We start from the raw sequence: 17,586 nt of genomic DNA, 5'->3' as shown, positions 1-17,586 counted from the left end.
CACCTCTAAGACCCCACTGATCTCGAGAACGGGGGTCCCGTGTCCTCCTCTTCTAGTCAGGGCGGGGGTCGCAGGGATGTCAGAATGAATAGAGTGCTGACTGAACATGCGCGGCCAAGAGAATGGAGCAGCAGCGCACATGCGTAACCAGCGCTTCCTTACGTCTCCTCCTTACTGTAGAGGTGCAGTAAGCCTGCAGTGAGAAATACGGTGAAAACGGGATCCCTGTTCTCAGGATCGGTGGGGTCTGAGCAATGAGACTCCCACCGATCACCAATTTGGATAGGGGATAACTTGTAATTCTGGCACAACCCCTTTAAAAGGGTTCTCCAGAAAATTGCAATGCACTTTTGATCTTTTTTTAAAACTAAAGATTATTTCAGTCTTTTTAATGCTCTTACTTTGATCAAGTTTCCTTGAGTTTTTACAAAACCTCAACCGACAGTTGCTTATCTGCATTATTTACATCACTTGGAAACTTTGCCCCCCCCCCCCTATTTACTGTCAGCTAAAAAAGTCTACCTACTAGTGCCCACCTATGAGTACAGGCCTTACCCCCACAATGACATCCAATGCTTGTTTGCACCCTTGGCAATCATGCTCACTTATATCACTTTGAAGCTCCACCCTCTCTGACTTCCAGCTAAACTGTCTACTAAAGCCCACCCACGAGTACCAGCAATGCCCCCACAATGACATCCAAAGTGCCTTTATAAACAGTGCCAGATGAGTAACCCCACATAAACAGGTGTCAATATAGTGCAGCAGAGCCCCCAATTAAATAGTGCAAACAGACTGATCCCTCTTAGACCTTCCCCATGCATAATGCAGCTGTCTGTATTAGATGTCAACACAGTTTAGTTCTTCGAGTGCTTGGGCACAGGTGGGTGATGTTGGTCACCAGCTTCTGCAGTGGGAAACTAGGGAAAGGGCATTGGGTGACGGAGGCCCAGCAGGTGGCTAGATGAGTATGTTCCTTTTTTTTAATAACTATATTAGGAGTCCAAAACAGCCATCCAGTTGGGGTCTGAACAGTAGACTTAAAGGGGTTGTCCAGGCTTAGAAAAACATGGTTCTTTTCTTCCTAAAACAGTACTACACCTGTCCATGGATGGTATGATATTTTTGGAGATGTGGGGGGAGGGGGGGATTTATAAAGAGTCATGTGCCACTAATTTGGCATAAAAACGTCACTTATTGTGTAAGCAATACTTGTGCAAAAATATGCAACTTCTTACCCCTCATCTGCTAGCCTTGCCTCTTTTCTAAAAGTTGTCAGGGTTTAGCAGAGGGGGTGAGGCCACTGCGGCCCATCGATTTATTTTAATTTATGCCAGAAATAGCTGGCGAAGATTTCAGTTTGTGGTGCACAAATCAACCGAAGATGCACCAAATCTATTAGGAGGCTTACACCTCTATCACCTTTTTTTCCATACTTGCCTCATTCTGCCCAGACGGCGTCTTCTTAGATCTGGCTTCCAGTAGTGTACATCTGTCAAGTGGGTGGTCCCCACCAATCACTGTCAATGGATGATTTAGAACTGTCGATCAATCATGCCCAACATCACCTACTGAAACTAAGGGCCACCCACATTAGCAGAGCCTGAAACCAGACCTAAAAAAAGCCTATGTGGGCAAAAGGATGCCGAGTGTGGCAAAAAAACGTATAGGGTCAGCAGGGCGGTGGATACAGCGCCATACACCCAGCCTTGCTAACTTTATCCATTGACTGATCCTTTTTAATAGCTTTGGTGCATCTTCCTCTAGCGGGCTTCAGATTTGTGTATGAAATGCCGGTCTTAAAGCAACCCTTCGGTTTTGAGGCAAAATTCCATCCAGGACAGAAGGAGGAAGAGGTTATATTATCTGCAGTTGTTTCTCTGATCCTCTGGGCCGTTTCCAGCTGTCCAAGATGACACCAACTATTTTTTAATCAGCTAACACACACTTGCACTGCTCACTGATTGGCCAGTGATGATCACATGAGCAACTTTGGCCAATCAATGAGCACGTAGTGTATTAGTAGTCTAATACTACCAAAGAATTTTGGGGATTAGGTAGTCTGAGATTGTGTCGGGCAACTTGGATGTCCGAAAACAAGACTCAGAACTGGCGGATCAGAAGTCCAGCACAAAAGAACAACTTCAGGTAATGCACTCCCCTCCCCCTCTGGTCCTAGAGTAAAAGTTTGCCCCAAATCCAGAGAGTTGCTTTAAGAAATTCCCCCCTTTGATGTCCATTGAAAAATAAAGGAGAATAATGGAGACGCGCATAACGGCGAGTTCTACAATTGATTTAAACTAAACATTAATAATAATAATCTTTATTTGTATAGCGTCAACGTATTCCGCAGCACGGGAGAACACAGACAATACAACAGATTACATGTGGTATACAATCAGTTTAAGACAAAGAGGTGGGGGTAATACAGGTGGTACAGGAGGGATGAGGGGGGAGATAGGGCATGGAGAACACAGGCAGTACGGGAATTACATGTGGAAATCACTTATTAGGAAGCAAACAGGGTGGGGGCAATAAGGAGGTGCAGGGGTAGAGGTCATATGCGATAAGCAGGGTGGAAAAATAACATAAAAGAGAGAATATTAAAAATATACCATATTTTTCAGACTATAAAATCTTGCTGAAAAGTGTCTGCACCTTATAGTCTAGAGCCAGGGGGGTCTGATAGATCCAGAGACCCCTGACCACTGCCTTAATGATCCAGCAGTGCTCTGAAAAATGTAATAGTAACTACTAACCCCCTTTTCTATATTAGAACACCAAAGTTAATGACGGTAGCCCCTCCACTTTGTTAGACGCCAGAGACATTTAAATCAATATGAAATCTTTTTTCCTGTTGTCCAAATCTGGGTGCATCTTATAGTCCGAAAAATACAGTAAGTGCTGCTGCAGAAATCCTTAGTAGAGCACACTTTTGAGAAGATCTCTTAATAAGTCATCCATCTTACCTGGATATTGTCGAATGACGTCTTATTGGTAATATCATACAGCAGGAGCAGCGCTGTGGAGACAAACAGGGAGATAGCGTTTCATGGAAGTGTGGAATCTGTGCTGCTGATCTGATTTTGCCCTGAGCTGCTTTGTCTCTCAGTGAATTAGCAATAGTTTCCATTCCTATCTGTAATATACGAGACGTCTCTAATCTTAGAGCTTTAAAATCAAAAAATACTGAATTAAAGGGGTTGTACTAGAATAGAAAATTGATGCTTTCTTCCAGGAATAGCGCCACAGTTGTTCATGGGTTGTGTCTGGTATTACAGCTCAGCTCAGCTCAATTAAAGTGAATGAGGCTAAACAGCAATAGCACAAACAACCTGTGGACAGGTGTGGCACTGTTTTTGGCAGAAAGGTTTACTGGTAGTTTTATAATGATTGCACCCCAGCTTTATAGATATGTATCTGCAGTTCTATGTTCAGGATTTCTCAATTTTGACATCTGCAGCCAAATTTTTCTCTCTACCCAGAAAACTGGCAATCCTGGCCTGACTTGCAGATATTAACCCTTTCCAATCCACTGTCTAACGTCTGAAGACATTACGATTTAAGGCTGTACAGCTCCGATGTTGGAAGACGTCCGTCGGGGTTCTCTTACTGTATATTGCCAGCCTCTCTGCTGTCGGAGCCTATCCAACGTGTCACCTCATGCAGTACTGGCTTTAGCCAGCAGATAGCGGCGTTGTGTAACGGCACAAAAAGAGTAAGCCCCCTAGGAAAACCAGGATACAAATTGGATTGGAAAGGGTTAAAGGAGTTGTGGCATGATTTAAAGTTATAACTTATCCACAGGATTCGGGATAACTATCTGAGTGCTGGGGTCTGACCACTGATCATGAGATTGGGGATCCTATGTCCCCCTGTGTGAATGGAATGGTGGCGCTGCCACTCCATTCATTTCACTGGGACTGCTGGAGATAGCCAAGCCCTCTAACTCAGCTACAGTATCTCTATCAGTCCCATGAAAAAAGGAACAGAGGGACAGTATGCATGTTCACCCACTGCTCCATTCATCTGGGGACCTCCGGGACTCTCATTCTCGTGATCACACCCTCCCCAATCAGTTATTTAGCAACCAATTGAATTTGGAGTAACTTTCAATTTTGGCACAAGCCCTTTAAAAGAAGCCCCAAGTAGCTGACAGTATTGATTAGAGTATGTAAGCAGGGAGTGACATCTTGTATGTAAGCAGGGAGTGAGCCTTGTACAGCACTGTGAGAGGGAGGAGGGGGCAACGGCTGATCCCCTGAGACACATATCTTCTATATATTTGTCAATGTCTGTCTGTTTGTTGGAGTATCACGCACAAACGGTACAATCCATTGACATGAAATTTTGCACATAGTATAATCTCGACCCGGAGAAGAATACAGGCGAAAAGAAAATCTGAAATTTGGTTGTCTCGGCAACCTTATTTGCATTTTTTTTGCCTTTGCTTGAATTTTAATGCAGCCACCCTCAAATTTGCTTTCACCAATGGACTTGATTTAGTTTTCCTGGTTATTTCCAACAAGTAATTCCCACTAGAAGAGTCAGACTGAGCAGTGGGAATTTAGCCCCAGCCTAACCCTGGTGAAGTCACCAATCATTTGCCCATTCTGTCCTTCCTAATTCCGCCTTGGATGACCGTGTGGGTAATGATCCCCAGACAAGAATACATGTATGAACACTGGCCCTCATTTATCTAAACTATCTAACAGTAAATCAACAAACAGTAAAAAACAGTTTTAGGTGCCCATAGCAACCAATCACAGAGCAGCTTTCACTTTACCTCCGCACTAAGAGGATTAAATATTGTTGCCCATAGCAATCAATCACAGAGCAGCTTTCATTTTATCTCGGCACTGAGGATTGCAAACTGTTGCCCATAGCAACCAATCACAGCACAGGTTTCATTTTACCTCAGCTGTATAATATATAGCAAGCAATGAGGGCGTAGCTTTCATTTTACCTCAGCAAAATAACAAATGAAAGCTGAACTATGATTGGTTGCTATTGGCAACAAAAAATGCCAAATTTTACTCAAATCGAAACAGAACTGGGGGTTTGTATACGACAGATTTTATGTTTTTGATATAAGAAGCCGAACAAGGACCTGTTTTGCAGAAGGACAACAGCCGCACTTAAAGTAGCAGCTGCTCGACTAGCTGAGATGCCAGAGCAAACTAACGTCCGACTTGAAAATCAACACAAGCGGCCGCTCGAATCGTAGAAACTGACGAAGCGAAGCATGCCCGACAATCGTCAGACTGAGAGACACTTAATTTGGAGAAGAACAGCTTGGAAATTCTTGGACGGGGAAGCTTCTAGATACAATGCAAACAATAACTTCGAGTGTCATCCCCAGCTTTCTATTGGCCGAATAAACAAACCATGTTCATATTGCAAATTGGCCTCATGCACATAACTGTATTATGGCTCTGTACAACCTCCAGAACCCTGAGACGGTGTCCAAGTCTCTGGGGCCATACAGTCCATATATACACTATACTACCAAAAGTAATTGGACACCTGAGCAAGAATCAATAATAGTATTTATTTCCATATGTTACTACTTAGTGGGGCTTCTTTGTCCCTAATGACATCGGATACTCTCTGTGACATACTTTCTACTAATGTTCGATACACTTCAGTTGTATTTCCCTCCATTCATCCTGCAAATGTCTGGTGACTTCTCTTCAAAATAATGGACGCTGTTCATATTTCATTACCCCACGTTCCAGTTCATCCCAAAGCTGTTCAGTAGGGTTCAGGTCTGGACTCTGTACAACCGGTCCAATCGTGGAACATCCATATCCTCAAACAAACATAAAACAGTGCTGGATGTGACAAAGCACGTTTTCTTGTTGGAAGTATGGCTGACCATTTCCAGAGTATTACCACATTGTCAGCAGCACATTAATGTCTAGAATGTCAGGGTACACCTCCATGTTCATGGTTCTTGTCACTGCAACCAACGGACCAAGACCATGCCACGTAACACATCCACAGACCATAACGGGACCTCTGTTATACTTAACTGTTGGCACAACACACTCAGGCAAAAGGCGTTCCCCATGATCCAGGTACTTCCATCTGATGTGAAGATGGAGTAATGTGATTTTTCATTCCGTAGCATGTTCTGCCATTACTCAATTGTGCAAAGAGGATGCTCCTTCCATCATTGTCAACGGTTTGATGCATGGCACTTCATGATGGACGACTTGTGTACAGCGGCATAACCCGTATATTCAATGGTCTGCAGTTCCCATCAGAAAGTATGGCTGCTACCTCCAAGGGTCGGTGTGTTATGTAGCATGGCTTAGGATACATGACATAATAATAAGACACATTCCATTCTGCTGATAGGGTTCTCCATATACGTTTCGGATTGTGTATGCCTCAAACTTCAAATGGAGGTTTTCTCGATTACATAAGAATACAAATAAAGCAGACTAGACTGCTGCACCCTCTAAACCTCGCCTGAAACGCTCCTCTCTAAAAAAATAAAATGGATGCAATTACAATTTTCTTCATTCATCCCAAGTATCTCAGACATCGACCTTCATGTGCTAACCGGTAATGTGTTTGTAAAAGACTGGCACGTAGAGGTATTAGGGGGGATCAATAGTAATTATTGGGATTAAATACATGACTGCCCTCTAATGGTGAATCATGACAGAAGGAAAAATGTAGATGTCCCTATCTGAAAGTGATTATTTCTATAGACTGTGCTCCGTATCAATCCAGAAAAAAAAATGCAGCATTAGCACCGTCTAAAGCAGTGGTTCTCAACCTTTTTCAGCCTAGCGCCCCCTCTAGATATTGGGATGGTGGCCAGCGCCCCCCCAAGCCTTACTAGTTTAAATCCAGTTAAACAAGTTTACCTTGTTTACAAAGTTAAAAGTACAAATTAAAATACTGAATACTTTTTCTTGGAAAGTTTGATAGTGTTTAACTGATTAGTAGAGATGAGCGAGCATACTCGATAAGGCTAACTACTTGAGCGAGTAGTGCCTTATTCGAGTACCTGCCCGCTCGTCTCTAAAGATTCGGGTGCCGGCAGGGGGCGGGGAGCGGCGGGGGAGAGCGGGGAGGAACGGAGGGGAGATCTCTCTCTCCCTCTCTCCCCCCCCCCGCTCACCGCCACAACTCACCTGTCACCCGCGTCGGCAGCCGAATCTTTAGAGACGAGCGGGCAGTTACTCGAATAAGGCACTACTTGCTCGAGTAATTTGCCTTATCGAGTATGCTCGCTCATCTCTACTGATTAGCATTAATTGTGAACACATGTCTCTAAAAATTACCAAAGAAGTATTTTAGTCTGCTAAATTTTAGCTGCTAACATGTAGGTGCCAAATATTTAAAAACAGGTCAATTGTGGAGACAATAATACATAGGGTTTATTGCAGAAGATAATTTTTGGGGGGAAGCAAGCAATAATAGCATCTTTATTATTCAATAGAAACATACAACGTATAAAGAGAATGCAAGATACACCTTAATCCTTAATGGTCAGAAGACTAATTAAAATGCAAGAACAATCAAATTCGACTAATAATAGTTGCCACAATCAGGGTGCGGGCAGACGAGTGCATAAACTGCGCGTTTTTGCGACCAAACGTATATACGTGACCATCTGAGGCAATGGTTTCGAATGTATTCGTTCACATGGGCGATTTTACGGCGCGTAAAAACGGCAATTCGAAAAAAAAACGGAACATATGCGACCGAAATACGCGCCAACGCATATTCGATCACCAAAAAGACCGTTTGCAAAGTAGGAACAAACGAAAATACGCTTTCTAGCTCTGGTCGTGATCGGTGAAAAACGATCGCTCGGGCGATTATACGTTGCGCTCGTGCGAACGTAAATACGCCTACGCTTGTCTGCCCGCACCCTCAATCTGTGTCATTAATGGTTATCGTGGGCCTGATGAGCGGAAGCCAATTTCGCGATATCTGGTTCTATCTTCGTCAACCGCAGTCTCAAGTCGCCCCTTACACATATCTGAATTTTCTTTCACGCCTTTGTCAGGAGCTGCTGAACCGCGCTGAAGCCCCTCTGCACTGAGTATGTAAATGGAAATGCTAACACGAGCAACGTAACTTCCTGCCACAGGATAGGATAGGAATTTCTCACTTTCACCCAAAAACATTCATAGCCACATTGTTGGAAAAGTGCTTGGGCTTCGTTATTGTGTTTCAAGTCGATCAACTGCTCTTGTAATCTGGGATGAAATTCTCCTGCGTCTGCTGAAAATGGATTGAGTATCCACCTTGGTATTTTAGGGGTACATAGATCATGAAACCTAGTTTGCATGATTTCTTTAGCTTGTTTGAGGTGTGAGCAAAAGCCATCTAAGTCTGCATCTTAAAGTTTGTCTCCGCCTTCACGTGCAATTTCTTGAAGACTCGGAAACTGACAGAGCTTGCGTCGACTCGGGTTACTGGTATGAAGCTCCAGTTTGGCAATGAAGGAAGAGATTATACCTTTAGCTTTAATGAAATTCATCTTATCTCCTTGTAGCTTTGTGTTGACCTCATTAAGTTTATGTCTGCGAGATAGGCAACGTTAAGATGTCGTAGTTCGATTGTATCACAAAGGCTTTGGTCAATCTGAAGAAACTCGACTGCTGTGTCAAAAGGTTCATAGAAGCGTCATAAGCACTTTCCTCTTGACAGCCACCTCACTTTAACGTGTAGGAGTAGACGTTCAAATTCTTCATCATGGTCTTGACAGAGCTTGCGGAAAAGACGTGCGTTAAAAGAGTGCACTTTAATCTTGTTAACAGCGTTACATAGCACAGAGAATCAAGTAATCTCTCACATAAATGTTTAGCAACAAGGTGCTGCTGATGGATCACAAAGTGGACTGCCATTATGCCAGGTATAGCAGATTTTAAATGGGCTATAAATCCGAGATATCGACCAATTATGGATGCAGCTCCATCAGTTGCACAAGCAAGTACATTTGTTAAAGGGATGTTTTATGTTTTAGAAATTCTGCCACTCTTTTGTATATAGAGGAGCCTTTTGCGTCGGTGGTTAAATTTCTGGTAAACGACAGTTCCTCCACTACCTCTTCATTCCGCTTAATGTAATGAACATAAGTTAGCAGCTATGCTTCATTTTCTCTAACCGTTGACCTGTCAATTTGCATTACAAATTCTGTGTTCTTTAACATGCCCAAAAGCGTTTCTTCCACATCAGCAGCCATCTCGTCAATTGTTTTTGAAATTATGTCATTACTCAAAGGAATCGATTTCACCATGGCACACACGTCAGGCCCCAGCAAAGTACTGACAATCTCTTAAACTGTGGGTGACACAAGTGTTTCCCCAATAGTATGTGATTTGTCACATTGCGCTATTAATAAAGAGACTTTATAGGAAGCAAGGAGGCCTTTATCAGCATTGAGAGCAAATTTTCCAAGTAGCTTGCCTACAGAGCTGCGGTTCTCAAACTTTGACTTTAAACCTTGTAAAAATGAAATAGGCTCACCCATTTTGTCTGAATGCATTTTTGCAAGGTGATCACTCAGTCTCAAAGGCTTCATAGCTTCATTCGAAAATGCCTTTTCACAAATGAGGCACAAGGGAAGCTGTCCATTTGTAGGAGAAGAGATGAATCCATATTTTAAGTATTCATTTGAATATTGATGCCATTTCTTCTTCTCAGCCATTTTTATAAAATATGCTTGAAGAATGCACTGCTTATGTCGCTCTTATGATGTATGACTTTTATAACTCCATGACTCCATTACAAATCAATCACACTGGATAACCTAAAGAACAACCTAACCTGCTGTATTCCATAATGCTGCTGATTGTCTGGAACTTTCAATTGTGTGGGTCTCTTGGAGTTGCAGTTTATATCAGTGTTCTGAAAAGACGCTTAGCGTCCACTAAGACTGCAACTCCCAGAGACCCACACAAGTGAAAGTTTAAAGCAGTTCCAGCCAATCAGCGGCATTATGGTATACAGCGGGTTAGGTTGTGCTGTAGGTTATCCAGTGTTATGAAGTGTGATGGATCTGTAGTGGAGTCATAGAGTTATAAATGTCAAACATTATATGATAGAGGCGCGCAGGCTGCACACAACTCCCATTACATGTAAGTGATTCATATGGAAATAACTGCCTTGGTTTTCGTCAGTTTCGGATTTCACTGAGTGTTTTCGGACGGTTTATCGGCGAAAACCAAGCTATCGCTACTAATTTTTAGAAAAATGCAGTTACTAGACGAAAAGAAATCAACAAAGCAAATACAGAACACCCTCCTACCGCCCCCTTTATGTTCCAATGCCCCCCTGCCGCACCTTTTCGTTCCACCGACCCCTTGAGAAGTAAAGACGCCCCTTAGGGGGCAATAACACCCATGTTGAGAACCACTGGTCTAAACCATCTGCCAGCAGTTACAGAACTTCCTAGTTCCTGGGTAAAGAGGTGTGAGGAATTTCCCTTTTCTCTACAATCAGCTGCACCATGAGCCCACCAAGGAATGCTGACTGATAAAGAAGGTGCTCTCTTCCTACTTTTCCACCCACTTGACCGAAAACTATACAAAAACTAGGTAGGACTTCTGTAAATGAGATCTGTCCCTCAAAAGACAACCTCTCTTTTTTTTATTCTATGAAGTACTAATGGAGAAACTGCAGCTGCATCCCCCTCCTCCCAATGGGTTTTTTGTACCACTATGTAAGAAATTTCCTCGTTTCTTCTCTGTCAGTTCTGCTTCACCGGGACAACTAAAGGGCCACCTACATGGCCCTATAATCAGGCAAGAATATTCACCTAAACATTTGTTTGCCAGATTATCAAGCTGTGTAAAGGACCAAGGATCAGCTGATGAATAAGCAAGTACATGTTTGTTCGCTGATTAGTTTTTTATGCAAGCATAAAAATGTTCGCTGCTCTCTGTATGTAAAAAGGGAGATTAGCAGCCAACCAATGACAGCTCTCTGGGAAGGAATGATTGTATTAATCATTTTTCATTCCCATACTGCAGATCATATCCCCATGTAAACATTATTAACGAGCGCTGATCTACACGATCATTTTCAGTAGGATAGATGAACTGCCCATGTAAAAGGACTTGAACACAGCCCTTCAGTGCAAGAAAAAAAACTTCAAATAGCTTCCTGAACCTCTGTGATTATGACTCTGGGGAGAATGCTATACTGGAGTTATAAAGGGTTTTAAAGGGACATAGTCAGATTTTTTCTTGAAATGGGTGTGGCTTTATACAATGTGGGTGTGGTTTGACAGTGTAGGTGGAGTTACTTTTGTCAGATTTTTTTGGAATTATGGGAAGCACTAGATTTTCTGTTTTGTCCAATGACAGGTACTCACCATGCGCATCTCTGTAATAGGCATGGGTAACACTTCGAAATCTTTCCTGTCCGGCTGTGTCCCAGATCTTTAAAGAAAATAAAACAAAAGAAAATATATTCACAAGGTGTGAAAATCACAGTGACTGCATTAAAGTACATTAAAGGGTAGAACACATAGAAGAAAACACCATGTTCTTACCTGCAGCTTGACTTTCACACCATCCACGTTCAACACCTTGTTCTGCAATACAAGATAAGAGTGTAATTATGAGCTTTCTCATACAAAGCACAGAAGAAAGTATCACGCTGTTGAAATGATGTGCTGTTTTTTTCCTCAAAGATGTTTACCTCATGTTTATGTTGTTAGATTGTATGCTACATAATACTGCCATTCAGCACCTAAAATAATACCACCATATACCACCTAGGCGATACTTCCATATGGTTTCCAAATAATAGTGTCAACATAATAGTGCCATATATTTCCTGTACAATAGTACCATCCAGTAAATAATACTGCTATACAATGACTAAATAGTCAAGGGGATAATAGTAAAGTCTCTGGTTGTTAAGAGGGTTACTCTAAAGTATTTGAAGGTAATGAACATTTGTATGCTCCACTTTCAAGTTACTTGTAGGGGTATAATCTTTGGGAACCCCAAGGAAATATGAGTCTGGTCAACTGCCCAGTTTACTTCTCTTCTAAAAGCACCCGCTACCATACAGGCTCCATGCTAATGTTCATGAGCTCTAACAATAGGCTTGAGGAAGACCGTCTCCTGTTTCAATATGACAATTCCCCAATGCCCAACGTGAAGAGCTTGTTAATGTGGTTTGTTGTCGAAGACTTGGAGGGTCCTGCACAGAGTCCTAGCTTCAAGTTTCATCAAACAAATTGGGGATGAACTGGAACAGAAATTGTGAGCCAAGTCTTGAGGCTTCACTGACACAACTGCCCTAAAGCTATATTCAAAATCTAGTCAAAAAGTTTTCTAGAAGGATGAATTCTATTAAAGTGGCAATGGGAAAAACCAACTCCATAATAACTGAAGAAGAAGTAAGAAAGAAAGGAAGAGAAAGAGAAGAGATGAAGGAAGAAGAGAGATGAAGGAAGAGAAAAAAGAGAAGAATGAAGAAGCAGGAAGAACGATTAAGAAGAGAGAAGAAAGAAGATAAAAGGAGAAATAAGGAAATAGGGAGGATAGAAAGTAAGAAGAGAGAAGAAGGAAGGATAAGATAGAAAGGAGAAGGAATAATGGAGAAAAAGGAAGAAGAGCGAAGAAAGAAGGTAAAAGAAGAAGGAAGGGAGAAGAAGTAGAAGAGAAAAAAAAGAATGGAAGGGAAGAAGTGAGAAGAGAGAAGGAATTAGAGAAAAGAAGGAAGAAGGGAGAGGAGCGAAGATGAAAGAAGGGAGAAGAGAGAAGAAGGTGGAAAATGGAAAAAGATGACTGCATACTTTGACCATAATGTATCCCTATGGTGATAATCTCATGTTCATAGTGGGATCATTTATGAAAACTAAAGCAGACAAGTAAAGCCGCTGCTTGAAAAGAGGGGCGGGGCTTACTTCTACTGGACTGTCAGTAGGTTCAGCTGTGCCCACTAATACAGCATTGATAGAATAGCATATAGATTGCCTAATATAAAATACCTTTAAGAGTTAATCTATGCTTGTGTATCGGACTCTAGTTCAGCCTAAACAGAACGCTTTGTATAACTGTTTGCGTATCCGCCTGGCAAAGCTGCATTTACACAGTATATAAATGATAATTGCAGAGGTGGAAAATCACACTCAGCCTAAGAGTATAAATACAATATACAAGCTTGAGAGGTGATTAAGCTAATTCCCAAGTAAGTCTGAGTTTTCAGCAAGTTAGATTGCTAATTTTCCAATTAGCCTTAATACGCGCCTCGTTAAAACGTGACCTCAGCTCAGAAGTCTATCATTCCCAAACAGTTACCATACGTACTCTGAAAGAGCAATGGAAGTAAGAGAGAGCCGATACTCAATTACAGGTGACCAGCAGTAACCGAAGGCTAAAATAGGAGGTCAGTGCCACAACCCCAGCATCTAGGAATGTAGAAGTCTCCTGCTCCTAACCATGCAGCTATATGTCTTTCACAAGGCTAGACACCTGAAACCTTAAACAGCACCAGCCACATGACCCACATGGTAACAGCTACATTATCAGTGCAGCCCCATACCCCATTATCAGTGCCGCCATGTACATAGTTATCAGTGCAGCCCCATACCCCATTATCAGTGCCGCCATGTACATGGTTATCAGTGCAGCCCCATACCCCATTATCAGTGCCGCCATGTACATAGTTATCAGTGCAGCCCCATACCCCATTATCAGTGCAGCCATGTACATGGTTATCAGTGCAGCCCCATACCCCATTATCAGTGCCGCCATGTACATAGTTATCAGTGCAGCCCCATACCCCATTATCAGTGCCGCCATGTACATGGTTATCAGTGCAGCCCCATACCCCATTATCAGTGCCGCCATGTACATGGTTATCAGTGCAGCCCCATACCCCATTATCAGTGCCGCCATGTACATGGTTATCAGTGCAGCCATGTACCCCATTATCACTACAGCCCCATACCCTATGATCAGTAAAGTTATGTAGTCCACTATCAGTGCAGCCCCATACCCCATTATCAGTGCAGCCATGTACCCCATTATCACTACAGCCCCATACCCTATTATCAGTACAGTTATGTAGTCCATTATCAGGGCAGCCTCATACCCCATTATCAGTGCCGCCATGTACATGATTATCAGTGCAGCCCTTATACCCCCATTATCAGTGCAGCCATGTACCCCATTATCACTACAGCCCCATACCCTATTATCAGTACAGTTATGTAGTCCAATATCAGTGCAGCCCCATACCCTATTATCAGTGCAGCCCTACAACCCATTATCAGTGCAGCCCCATACCCCATTATCAGTGCAGCCCTACAACCCATTATCAGTACAGCCACATGGTCTATTATCAGTACAGCCATGTACCCTATTATCAGTGCCGCCATGTATACCATTATCAGTGCAGCCACATATCCCATTATCAGTATAGCCACATGGTCTATTATCAGTGCAGCCATGTACCCAATTTTATCAGTGCAGCCCCATACCCCATTATCACTACAGCCCCATACCCTATTATCAGTACAGTTATGTAGTCCATTATCAGTGCAGCCCCATACCCTATTATCAGTGCCGCCATGTACATGATTATCAGTGCAGCCCCATACCCCATTATCAGTGCAGCCATGTACCTATTATCAGTGTAGCCCTACAACCCATTATCAGTACAGCCACGTAGCCCATTATCAGTGCAGCCACATATCCCATTATCAGTACAGCCACATGGTCTATTATCAGTACAGCCATGTACCCTATTATCAGTGCCGCCATGTATACCATTATCAGTGCAGCCACATATCCCATTATCAGTACAGCGATGTGGTCTATTACCAGTACAGCCATGTACCCCATTTTATCAGTGCAGCCCCATACCCTATTATCAGTGCAGCCATGTACCACATTATCGGTGCAACCCCATACCCCATTATCAGTACAGCCATATAGTCTATTACCAACACAACCATGTACCCCATTATCAGAACAGCCATATATCTCATTATCAGTGTAGCCCCATACCCCATTATCAGTGCATCCACATTATCATTACAGGCACATACTCCACGGCAGTGCAACCACGTACCCCATTGTCAGGACCACTCGATACCCCATTATAAGTGCAGCCAAGTACCCCATTATCAGTACAGCTAAGTACCCCAGTGCAACCACAGACACCCTGTACAAACCTCTGGTCTCCACTCTACCAGGCCTTCTGGATAGTTAGGCATACTTACGCACTGTATGTTCGCAGGCACTTAATCACAAATGTGTAGACAACAGGAACAACTCCAGTCCCTGCTATATCCCCAATCAACCCCAATGCAGTATTGACAGCAGTCAGGAAAATTGTGAATAAAGCAGCCAATTTGGTGTTTGTACCGCAAAGAAGGGATCGCCTAAAGGAAACTATGTTTGACTATGTGAGTAATGTATAGAAAACCAACAGATGTGAGGAGCAGGGAAATGTCTTAGGTGACTGAGTGGCTAAACGACTCCAGAAATGGCTAACGATAGCTGAAACTTACTGTCTACAAGTAATTTGTAAGATCTGCTCTGCAGTATGATTTACTCCTCTGGCAAGCGAAACACTGTACAGCCCGAAAACCCACTATATATATACAAACCCTTGAGATGTTGTCTCCTATGGAGTTCTTTAGTATTCTACTTTGGCTTTTCTGAGTTATCTCTTGTAGTGGGAAAGTTAGGTGACAACCAAAATGGCTACAATTACAGCTCCCACAGAGGTTGTCGGTATAGCAGCCTCTAGAGCAGGAGGCTGTCAGTAGTCAGTCAAGCCACCGTCTTAAAAATACATATATGCAGGCTTAAAGCCCCCTAGGCAGGCCAGTAAAAAGGAGTATTGCAGTCAAGAAGGAGTTAATGAAAGTCAGGCGACAACCCTTACCATCCTGCCTAGACTCCGATATAACTTATGAAATGGCTGGATAGACTTCTTACCATCTTGGCAGAAGACGACAACTCTGAAATCTGCTTATTTACCTAAGGGACAATCTTACTAAATAATTCACCAAGACTGTGCGGCCATTTCTCATAAAGGGCACAGATATCCCTGGACTGGACTCCCGGCCCGCTCTGTTCTTACTCGCAGCTGTTCCAAGCCAAGGCATGTACGGAGAGAATTCTGCAATATATTGCCTCATTTGTCATGTCGGAGGAAAGGCTGCATTCAGCAAAAGTAATGTGGCACCGATCCTATTATTAAAGCCGGGCCAATTGTAAGCCACAGAGGTGCCATACACGTTAAAGAAAGGCTCTTAGAGGGCAACTATAATAGAAAGTGACTTATTAAAACCCACGCAGCGTGATAATGACCCAGTCTAAAAACATGACTTGCTTGTTAAACTCTATTGCTGTGGTAATGGAGTTGCATTGTTCCAAGCGAGAGACATTGGGGCGCATGTATCCTCTAGCTTGAGCCAGAATTCTGTAGGCAAAAAGTTGCACTTTTGGCACACATGCCAAAATTGCAACCATTTGAAGGTTTACACCATTTCAAACTTTTTACAAAATGTCAGGGCTTAGCATTATGGATGTGGGCTCACACTGCCCATGAAATTCTGTATACTTTGCGCCAGAAGCTGACATAAACTATAGCTGAAATCTATGCCAACATGTAGGCATATGGAAGCCCCAATATGCAACAAACTTGCGCACTATACACCTATTCTAACTTTACTTAGACTGGTATGTAAGTGTTACGATCATGTGGGCAACCTAGGCACGGGGCCCACACGATCGTGACCAAAGGGAGGACTGGGTACGCACACTGGTTTCTGACAGCTGGCCCTGGCTATAGGGAGGTTGACCTAGCCCTACCTAAGCGGGGACATTGCCCCAATAAGGGCAGCCCAGCGGTCTTCGGATCTGGGCCCTAGCTGATCCTAGGCACGCACCAGAACAGGAGACATTCACATGCCACATGACAGGGACTGAACAACAGGACGCACAGAGCCAGAATACACAGCATACATCAGCCGAAATATAAACACTAGTAACAGATAGGAAGCTGAATATAAATACCAGGCATTAGTTGACATTTTGTACAAAACATGAAAGCTAGCAGGGCACTTCACGGCTCCTGGTTATACTGCTGGTCCCTAGACTAACCAGGAGTCCAGCAGAACAGACAAAGTTCACACAGCAAGCTGCAACCGGACAGAACACAGATAGCAGGTCACACAGCAAGCTGACACAAAACTGACAGAATATAAATGAACAGACGGACATGAACCAGCAAGACACAGATCACACAACAAACTTCAACAGACAAGGATTCATGACTGCTCACCCTGAACACCAGACAGAGACTGAGCAGGAGCTGGGTTTATATGTGAGCACAGACCCAGGAGATTGGCTAGCAGGAAGTACCACACCCAGCCAGCTCAATCAGTTAACCCTGTGAGGTCTGCGCTGCTAGGAAGCTTAGAACTACAGATCCCAGCAGCACACGTAACAGTAAGTAAATCTAACCTAATATATTTTAGTTACAACTGGTAATATATATCTGACCTTTGGGGGCGCTGTGGCGCTACAGCTGTTACAAAAACACCACAGCCACAGGCTGTTAGGGCATTCTGGGAGT

General features: G+C 43.1%; 1 protein-coding gene across 1 annotated transcript in view; it reads right to left on the bottom strand.

Annotated features, from left to right (window-relative positions):
* Positions 1-17,586, bottom strand: part of RAB26 (RAB26, member RAS oncogene family) — a 252,217-nt gene that overhangs the window by 49,336 nt on the left and 185,295 nt on the right. The window contains exons 3-5 of the mRNA XM_066576568.1: positions 11,528-11,569; positions 11,348-11,414; positions 2,970-3,022 (exon numbers count right to left, since the gene is read on the bottom strand). Coding sequence (XP_066432665.1) covers positions 2,970-3,022; positions 11,348-11,414; positions 11,528-11,569 — 162 coding nt within the window. The remainder of the gene's footprint in view (positions 1-2,969; positions 3,023-11,347; positions 11,415-11,527; positions 11,570-17,586) is intronic.

This window comes from Eleutherodactylus coqui, chromosome 8 (assembly GCF_035609145.1).
Source record: "Eleutherodactylus coqui strain aEleCoq1 chromosome 8, aEleCoq1.hap1, whole genome shotgun sequence".
Lineage (NCBI taxonomy): Eukaryota > Metazoa > Chordata > Amphibia > Anura > Eleutherodactylidae > Eleutherodactylus > Eleutherodactylus coqui.
Note: the sequence above shows the minus strand (reverse complement) of the source record. Positions and strands in the feature narration are given on the sequence as shown.